The 10,263-nt window shown below is 31.9% G+C and overlaps 1 protein-coding gene across 1 annotated transcript; it reads right to left on the bottom strand.

Moving 5' to 3' along the window:
* Window positions 1–860: 860 nt before the first annotated feature.
* LOC149882366 (hemicentin-1-like) lies at window positions 861–6,149 on the bottom strand. Its single transcript, XM_090067563.1, has 10 exons — window positions 6,022–6,149; window positions 5,175–5,504; window positions 4,766–5,065; window positions 4,278–4,547; window positions 3,880–4,188; window positions 3,521–3,790; window positions 3,186–3,434; window positions 2,911–3,025; window positions 2,578–2,795; window positions 861–1,372 (listed from the first exon to the last, which is right to left on the bottom strand). Exons 1-10 carry the CDS (start codon window positions 6,059–6,061, stop codon window positions 879–881), a joined length of 2,595 nt encoding a protein of 864 aa, XP_089923689.1. The 5' UTR covers window positions 6,062–6,149; the 3' UTR covers window positions 861–878.
* Between the last annotated feature and the right edge of the window lie 4,114 nt (window positions 6,150–10,263).

The raw sequence follows: 10,263 nt of genomic DNA, 5'->3' as shown, positions 1-10,263 counted from the left end.
TACATGAGTCTCCACTTTTTTGAAGATTTCTTCTTTTCAAAAACATTCTTTACCTCACCTCTCATTTGCCAACTCTTTAGCTCAAATTTGTAACTATTTTGAAGGCATTTCTGGAAAAGATACTCTGGGCATCTTTTCTAGGAATGCAATGTGCTCAAACCAAGCTTAATTGCCACAGAGTACATTTGCTTAGGAGTCAAACCACATTTACTGCAAGCTAAGAAAGAATCAACTAGAAGTGATCATTGTGCATTTAAGTTTATGCTTAATAAGATGCCCAGGATAAGTTTATGCTTAATAAGATGCCCAGGATAAGTTTATGCTTAATAAGATGCCCAGCATAAGCTTGTCACAGTAATCTTTTAAAATTGTATTCTTGAGTAACAACCTTAAATTTTCCCTCAATGTATGATTGACATTATTTTATTATTAAGTTTAAATATTAATTATTAATTAAGTTTTGTTAAGTATCCTGCTTTAATGAGTTTGTTAATGATTTGAACAAAATCATTCTTCGCAACCATACTTGTTGCAATACTTCTTAGAAGCTGCATTTGTTTTTAAGATGTAAGACAATGACTAACCGTTTGAATTTTCATTTACATCTTCAGAGAAATGTAAGATCTTATAATTTCTCCTGAACATGTTTTTGTTCTTATAATTTCTCCTGAACATGTTGGTCTGTTAAACTCTTGAATGTATTAACTTTACAAACATAATTGTAAAGATTACTTCAAAAACCTGACTGAAGCATTTGTCTCATTTTTCTTGGTTTAAGCATCTGTTTTTTTTTTTTAAAGAAAAAGCCCCTCAAAAAAAAAGGTCTTACTTAGAGAATAAAGATAATAAATAAAAAATTCTTTTAAATAAATAGATTCTCATTTAAAATCAAACAATTGATCCACAAATTTGTCAACTTCATTTACATCAAATTCACTTTCATCAATTTCTTGCGCATCGTAATCAATTTTTTCAACAAAAGAAGCAAACCGCACTTGAGAATCCTTGCGCCCTAATTGTTTAGACATTTTATTACTACGAGGTGTTATAACTTGATGCAATGACTTTTCGTTGTAGACGTTTATGTCTGACATACTCCTAAGGGAGTGCATATCTTTTTCAAGTGTTTCAGCGAGCTCTTGTTTTTGAACGCCATCTTCAGCAAAGTTTTTCTCTACCAAGCTATCAAGTTCAAAGTCGAAAGCTTGATTGATAATTTTGCTTTCATAACTAGAATCTTCGTTTGAGGCGGCTTCGATTGAGATGCTTGCCTGTTTTGGATTGGATAAAATAGTTAAGTTGTCACAAATCTCAGCATAACTATCTTCTTGGAATGTTACATGGGCTAAATCATCTGCGTCATAGATGTTCACTGAAAAGGAAAACTCATTGATCAACTTTTCTCAATTTAACTGCGAACTTAAATCTATACTATCAAGAGGTTTTGAGATTTAATATAAGAACGAGAAAAAAACGAGCGCTTTTTAAAACCCTTTTCACATTTTTAAGCCTTTACTTTTATAGTTAAGGACGCTTAATTTACTCATAACTACGTCATTTACTCTCGTCTCTTCCTACGGTGCTAATCAACTAAGAAATATTGTTCGTTTTGAACTGATCTTCCTCTTAAAAGTTTTTGTTTCAAGTTTGAAGCGAGTTTTTAAACTTGGTTTTTGTTAAAATGTTTTTGTGTCCTTAGCAGTAATGTCATTATGATCAACAGCTTTTGTCCTCTATGGTTGGCTGATCGAAGCGATATGTAAAAGCAATTCTTGGTTTAGGACTCTCATCCTAGTTTATTTATTGTAGGTCGATCGTTGGTTTTATTTTTATAGTCTATCTTCAGTATGAAGACAGACTATAAAAATAAAAAATATAGAAATAAAACCAACGATCATTGAGGAGGAATCAAGAGTAAACCAACGATCATTGAGGAGGAATCAAAAGAATAACTCAGATCATTTTCTATACAAGAGCAATCTCAGTCAAGAAGGTAAGCATAACCAAAAAGTTATTTTTCACTCAAAAAAAATGCAAAAAAATTAAAATGTCAGTTTCGCTTACTTCTTCATTTTAATATATCGAATGATGCACTACACAACTCAAGTTTATCAATTACTTAATACGTTACATGTCTGCAAGATAAAAAATAAGCACAAGAAGCAAGTTGGATTTTCGAGAGAAAACGACAATATATTCATTCACATGAACTTTTATTAACTTAAAAAAAAATAAACCCAGAAAAAGCAACTTTAATTCTTGAGATTAAAAATGAGAAAGTAATGTCAGCTTGAAATTTCTCTATGAAGAAAACTTAAAACTTTCTTAGAAATCAAGTATTAATTTTAAATCTAACAACTTTTCCTGAAATTTTGTTAAATCTCGTTTTTTTACTCTTTTCGTAATGGACTATCCTTTTTCCGAGCCGGAGTTTCTTAGAATCAAAAATGAACTAAGATGTCAGAGACTCAAAAAAGGATCGAGAACCGGGATAATTGAGATCATAGTTTAAATGAACAAATCAAACAGGCTTCAATTTGAATTTTTTTAGTTTTTAAAAAAATAGAGCAAACTCACTTATTCCGCGCGACTCGTCCCAGGACTTAGTTTCCGAAACAAAACTATCAAATCCAAGTGTTTGATGGACACTCGAGTGAGTGTAGTTTGGTTGAAATATTGGAAAATTGTTATGCCCTTCGTTCTCATACATTGGGTTTAATATTAATTTCTCTTCTCTTAAATTTGAATTAGAAATGTTATCCAAAATGGTTGCAACTGAAGTCTTTTCTTTGTTCCTACAAAAATATGTAAATAGTCTCCAACAAAAGTAATCATTAGATCATTATATCATTACAGTAAAACAAAGTAAAAATGAAATATAGAAAAATATCATTTATATGCTTCACTTACCCAAAACTTTTGCTGCATTTTAAAATTATAAAGAAAAGTATCAAAATCACTATTGCTGATAGGGTGGTTGCTAACACTGGCACCAACCACTCGATTGTTTCTTCCTTAATCTGATCTAAAAATTAACTCTCTCAGTTAACTATCAGTTAAGAATTTACAATCGTATTAAGATCTTTTAATTTTCAAAACGGTTCTTAGGCCCATGAAAGAGTCAATGTTTGAAGGCCGAACATAGAAATATTTTTGTTGTTCAAAGCAAAAAAAAAAAGTTTTACCTGAAACTTCAATTGTGATTTCAGCCTGGTTTTCACCGGCAATATTTTTTGAAATGCAAACGTAAGTAAGTAAACCGCTAACTGTTGCACTAAGTGTTAGATTTTCGCCCGAAGAGACTGCAGAAGAAAAACCTTTCTTATACCAAGTTACAGTCGGGCGAGGGCTACCATTGGTCAGGCAAAATATGACTGCCGTTTCCCCAATCTTTAGGGCCAGATCTCTAGAGTGAATGTAGATAACGGGAGCGCCTAAAAATAAAACAATTGCACTTTAATTTTTGAATTTTTCATTTTTATCTCCGACATCTGGGAATAAAACAAATGTAATGACGTACTAGCAACGTTTAAATATATGCTCTTGGTGATGGATGTTTTCCTGTCTGTGGCATAGCATGTATACATTCCTGCATCTTGAGAAGTAACATTATTGAAAAGCAGTTGCCCAAAGGTTTTGTTGCTTTGATTTATGACTGGTTGCTCATCTTTAAGCCACATAATTTCAACAAAACCTGGGTTTACAATTGCAAAGCATTGTGTACTAAATGTTGCGCCAGCAATCATTGTGTCATTCTTCAAACTTAGTTTTTTGGGAAACTGTAAGGGATCTAAAAAGAAAGATGATTATGGCTTTTTCTTTATAACGTAATCAAATGTCATACGTTTTCTTAACAATAGCTTTATAAAGAACTCTCACAGGAAACATTCAAGAAAATTCTAGAGGCTCTCTCTCCAATGATATTCTTAGCATTACAGGTAAAACTCCCATTGTGCTCAGGCAGCACACTTCCAATTGATATTTTTAGAAATGTCATGTGCTTCAGGTCTGAAAGAATCTCACTTTGAGCTGTAATTGAATAAGAAGCGTTCAAGCCGCTAAGTTCGTTGTTTTCGAAGTACAGTTGGTAAGTAGCTTGAGGCTTTGAGATAAAAGTAAAGTATAAATCAAATGGTTTTCCAGTTTCGGTGTTGATATATTCTGATTGGTTTACAAAAACAGGAGGCACTAGAAAAAGATTAAAATTTAAAAAAATTTTGAACACATTTCCATGTCTAAGTTAAATGCCAAAGGTACAAAAAAAAGATTACATTTACCCCCAAATAATAGTTCAATGCTTCTTTTGGTCCCTTCACCTATTTCGTTACTAGGTATGCATTCATATAATCCTTCGTCTCTGAAGCCAAAAGATCTAATCATTAAATATCCTTCAGTACTATTAAAAATAATTGTGGAATTGTTTTGGGTTATTGTGTAGTAGGCAGGGGGATATGCTTGAGATTTACAGCTCAAGGTCACCGGTCGCCCCTCTTCAATAACATTTGATGTTACATTTTTTAAAAACATGGTCGAGTTTGCTGGAGAATCTAAAAAGTTATAACCTTTTTCAGAACAATTACTATAATTACAATTAATATATTAAAAGATGAGTTTGGTATTTGATGACTTTACATTGATTACTGAATATAAACACACGAACAAAGATTGAATAGGTGAAAATATACATTTTTGGAGGCAAAAATCTTAAATGACGTTTAACGCAGCTGGTATTCAATATCCGTGTCATGATGACCAGAAAACTTACATTTTATAATAGGAGTAAAGTTTGCAAGTGCTTGTTCTGGGACTCCCGGAAAAGCGAGTTTCATTTCATAAATATCTTGCAGACTTTTTGTTGCTTTGTTGATAACCAATTTTAATTCATACATTAAATATTTTTCGTTACTTTCAATTAAGTTAGTAGTTAAACCTTCAGTTACTTGTATGTTACCTCGGTACCAATTTACTTTTGGAGGAATGTTTCCTATAACTACGCTACTTAATGAAAAAGAAGTTCCCTCAACTGGGTATTGATTTGATACCGTGCTGTTTACTAAAGTTATATCTAAATTAGAAAAAAGTTTTTTCAAAAAAAATATTTTGATGTGTTTATGGAAATTTACACGTATGTGTAGTTAACGATCCATATACTTTCATTCAAAATGAGTTCATACCAACAACAGTTAGCCTTGTATCCATGTACATTGTTTCATTGACATAGGTCAATTCACATCGATATACACCACTATCTGACAGACTAAGATTTTTTAGGACAAATACGTCATTTATTAAAACTGCTTTATTTGGAATATTCTGAACTAAGATACCATTGGTGATTGAAACTAATATATTTGTGAAGTAGTTTTCCTCTTCGAGGATGATGCCGTATTTTGCTCGAACTAAATTTTCAGTGTCATATCGCCAAGATAGATAAGCATTGTGGTAGATACTTGCATAGGTCAAGGACCCAGGTGCAGAATTAAAAGATTTTGTGGAAACCGAAGCTAAAAAAGCATTTCAGATGTTGTAACTTTAAAAGAATTAAAATATGAGAAAAGTATATTAAAAGCATTAAAAGCTATAAAAATATAAGAAAAGCAAAAATATATATAGGAAATATATAGGAAGATATATATAGGAAATATATAGGAAGATATTTGAGTATTTAGAGAATGGTTTTAGAGAATATAGATTTGGTTTCATTACTAATATGAGGCATGAAAAATAGCATGTTTAAAAAAACCATGCTATTTTTTTAGACATGCTATTTTTAGTTTCTATCATTTTGTTTTTAAATGATAGAAACTAAAATGTTCATTGCTATAAAATGTAAAAATCATAATTTTATGGTTTTTCGACAACGAAAAATTGTAAAATGTTGTCTGAACACCTAATGAACTAGTGAAAAATTCGAACGAGTGAAAAATTCGAACAAGTGAAAAATTTACTCTAAAGGTTTTGATTAACATTTTTAAAATTATTTTTAAACCTTTAATAAAAACTTATGAAAATTAAACTTACTTGTTAAAATAAAAACAAACGACAAAAACCAATTAATCATTATATTTTTATTACTATATTTATATTAAAATCTTCCGGACATTTAGTGTTTTGACTTTCGATTAGTATATGTAAATGACTTCATAATCATTTGCATGATTTATCGAGATTTAGAAAGATACCACGCGAGAACTACTGTGATAAACGATAAAATATTTATTTTTAAACATTTTATTGAAAGTTATTTTGCGTGTAAAAAAAAAAAAAAAAAAAAGAAAAAAAGACAATCGTTATTGATTAAGCTGTAGCATAAAAAAAATTTTTTAGAAGATCAAAACAAAAAAAATTCTCAACTAAAGGATTTGAAAACTTAGAAAACTTGATGATGAAATATCTTGAAATGATGAAATATCCTGAGATCCAAATAAACGGGACTTTATTTTGATCTGAAAATCTCTCATCTCGTTGTCTCGTTCTACCCCATGAGCGTGTTTACTGTAAAACAAATATCCAAACTAGATATATATTCATACATTTTGTGTTCCTGAAGCCAAAAGATATTTCATTATCGTTCAGTTGAATAACGGAGGAGTTTATTTTTCGTTGTACGTAGTAAGCAGGAGAGTATATTTTAAATTAGTTACTTGCCATTTGACTGAGGAATGTCCGGGTTTCGATAGGAACCGAACGAGTCCCGACCCGAACGGGTATCGGACACCGATAAAAGCTAAAAATAATTTTATCGGACTCCGATTACCCGAACGGTTATTACCCGATAACGCTGATAAAATCGGTTAGTCGAAATTTTTCATACCCGACTGGACTCAATCTTTCGGGTAATTTCAATAATCGGCACCCGAAAGTTATTGATCCTATCGGTTCCCGATCCCGATTACCCGAACCGATCCCGATTATCCGTTCTGTCGGGTATTCTGTAAAAAAGGTCCATTTTGTTCAAATATAATTGATATTTCTAAAAAAAGTTACCCAAGTGGAATATAACCGTAAAAATCACAATAATTACATTTTCATTCGGCCTAATGGCAGTTAAACAAAACTTAACATATTTCCTTATGCTTTTCACGCCATCCGTTTGGCAAAATTACTTTATCTCACCCTTTTATTTGAAATGCTTGACTCTTATTGGTTGTTACAAAAAAATCCTAGCGAAGCCAAAACCAGTAAAAGTGATCGTAAAGCATCATTTTGTGTCAGAAATGTTTTCCGTTTCTTAAAATGATGTTAGAAAGGTTGTAATTTTAAAATTTTGAATTTAAAATTGGACGTACGTAAAAGAGAAAAACATTTCGAAAATGTTTGCCAGCCAGTCAAGTGCTCTGGCATCACAAAGTCTAGGCGATGTTGATGCTGAAAACAAAGAAGGAAGTGAATGTGAAAAAGAAAATCCAACACTATCTTTAGATCCAGATGACTTGCCTCCCTATGAAAGCGAAGCCGAAAAAACAGGTAGTATATTGTTTTAATTAATCAATATAGTTAGTTTAATTTATTTGCTTAGTGCTTGTAAATTTTTTCGCAAGGTGCTAATTACCTTCAAGCATTGCTTAAAATTGAAAATAATCCAGACAAGTTTTCTACCTGGTTGCCAACCACTTGGACCCATGTTACAAATGTGAGCGAAAAATTATTTAAAAATGTTTTTAGTCAGAAGTTGCAATGTAACTGGCTGTAGTCTACTTTCGTGCAAGTTCCCATTCCACAATTAGAGGTGCCAATTGTCAAAAGTAACATCTAAAGTTGCTAATAATAATAAGTGCAACTAATAATCTGAAGTAATGCAATCTAAAAATGCGAATAATTAAAAGAAATGAGAAGGAATAGTTGCGAATAATTCCAAAAATGAAAATAGATGTAAATTTTTGGACACAAACTCAGTAAAAATTGGTTAAAGTATGAAAAAGTCTGATATCTGCCCATAAAGTCAGTCTTTTTGTCCATGAAAGTCTAACTTTTAAAATTCTCTTTTATATTTTTCAAACCAATACATCAAGTTCTTGAAAGCAAAGCTCAAAGAAACAAAATTCAGTCTCCAGATTTTGGCCAAAGATCCTGAAGAAGCTATCAAAGAGTTCTTGTCAAGTTTGTTCGGCAAAAGTAGGGAAGAAGAATCAGAGATTGAACCATTCCTCGTTGTTGACAGCCTTCGGTACTCACAATTAGGAAGCTTCTCTATGAGCTTTATCCAGCCAAAGAAGCAGATGAAGAGCGCGACTGGATTTAAAGGAGAACTTTTTGCCTATGAAAATGATGTTTAGGCAGTTTCTGCATGGATGGGAAAGCCAATGCAGTTCTAGGTGACAAAACGGAACATCTATTCAACTCTTTCCAAGGCTACGTTTGCTATCCTGAGCATTCCTGCAAGTTCAGCATCCTCAGAGCGCTTGTTCAGCGCTGCCAGCCTGCATTCACTAAGGGAAGAAACTGTATGGATCCTCTGAAAGCTGAGAAACTGCTCTTCATCAAAAGCGACTAGTTTGAGAAAAAAATGTTGCTCAAATTCTGCTCAGAAACCAAATGCTCTTTATCAATTCCAAATGAAAACCCGAATGATGACATCGAGGAAGCCCCTGTTGACGCGTTTAACATTATGGACATGTAATGTTAAACCCCTATGGACATTGGTTCAGATTCTTCCAATTGGTTCAGATTCTTCCAATTTGTTTCTTGCTAAGAAACTCTTGAAAACAGTTTCCGAATCAGTAGATCTCCAAACTTTAAATATTTATTTGTAATCAGTTTTAGATTAAAATTCTAAACTGAAATTGCTATACTTGCCAGTGTCTTACTTCTATGATGACTAAGGCAACTAGTGTGTTTAGAAAGTTTACTGCATATATTTTCACATCATTTAACCTCTTTCATTTACTAATGTTGTTTAATTAACTGTAGACTTAAATTAAATACTTTACTAATTAAATCCCAACTTAAGTAATTTTACTTTAGTACATTTTTCAAATTTTACATTATGCATTTTACTGACTCTTCCAAAGATGCTAAAATTACCGTAAGCATTAACTAGTGACTTTAAGCAATTTTCGCAATTTTTAAAAATCTTTTACTAAGTTTCGGGACCCGAACGGTGATAAGGCCAAAAACCGAACGGGTTCGGGTTTTCGGTCAAAAAAAAAGTTCAATACCCGAACGGTTACCCGATAATTTATCGGTTTCGGTTTATTAGCTGTCGGTGCTCGATAACCCTTTGGATCATTGTTCGGGTTATCGGGATTTCGGGTATTTACCGGGTTTACACCCGAACGGGTTCAGGACCCAAAAAATTTTTTGAAATTACCCGTTTGACGGCCGAACGGGACCCGATGACATTCCATATATTGGACTGCATCGTGCGAATCATTAAAAACATCCAGGTATCTTAAAATAAAAATAATTACATAAAACATTAATCTTTGATATTCGAAATTAATTGTTAATTTTGTTTTCTACCTTGAGCGGGAAATAATACTCTACATTAGAACAAACATCAGTCAGTATTTTAAGAAATAAAAATCCTTACTTATTAATATATCAATGACGCTGAACAGGAAAAACCAATTTTGTTGAAAGAAAGGAAGTGGTTTTAAGCTTAAACTATTCAATCATAAACGGAAGATGTCACTTTTAAAGATGTCCAAAAAGCTCGGATGTTCATGATCAACAGTAAGAAATATATCAGAAGATTCAAAAAAGTCTAAATTTAATTTATGAAAGAAAAAAAGACCGGATAGAACATCTTTACTATATATTTTAGCTTGTCAAAAATGTTGAAGACTGTATTACAAACATCGTAACCGCAATTTAACAATGGACCATGAATCGAATTTTACCTTAGCCAATTCTATGTTAACTGGCAATAGTAATTTCTATTCATGCTGTTTCTAAAACGTCAGACGGTGTAAAATATTACAACAAAGCAAAATACGAAATTGCAATAAACGCTATCCAGTAATTATTTTGAGATCAATGAGTATTGTGATTGGCACGAAAATATTTTTTTCGGATAACCATAACAACGTTCAGCATAAAATGGGAACAAAAGAGCTTTGTCATTTCCACAAACTTAAATTTTATATCAAAATTATAAAAGATATTCAAATTTTAAGCTTTGAATAAGCTAAATCATTAATTATAATAAACTTAATTAGTTAAAATTTTAATAGTATTGGGAAACAAGTTATTAATTTGAAGTAACTCTCCCCCCTGTTCATTTTCGGACCGCGAGTAAACATAACTTTTATTTATCTAGCT

This window comes from Hydra viridissima, unplaced genomic scaffold, assembly GCF_058129835.1.
Source record: "Hydra viridissima isolate aposymbiotic clone 2 unplaced genomic scaffold, HvirCarnegie_v1 scaffold_11, whole genome shotgun sequence".
Taxonomy (NCBI): Eukaryota; Metazoa; Cnidaria; class Hydrozoa; order Anthoathecata; family Hydridae; genus Hydra; species Hydra viridissima.
Note: the sequence above shows the minus strand (reverse complement) of the source record. Positions and strands in the feature narration are given on the sequence as shown.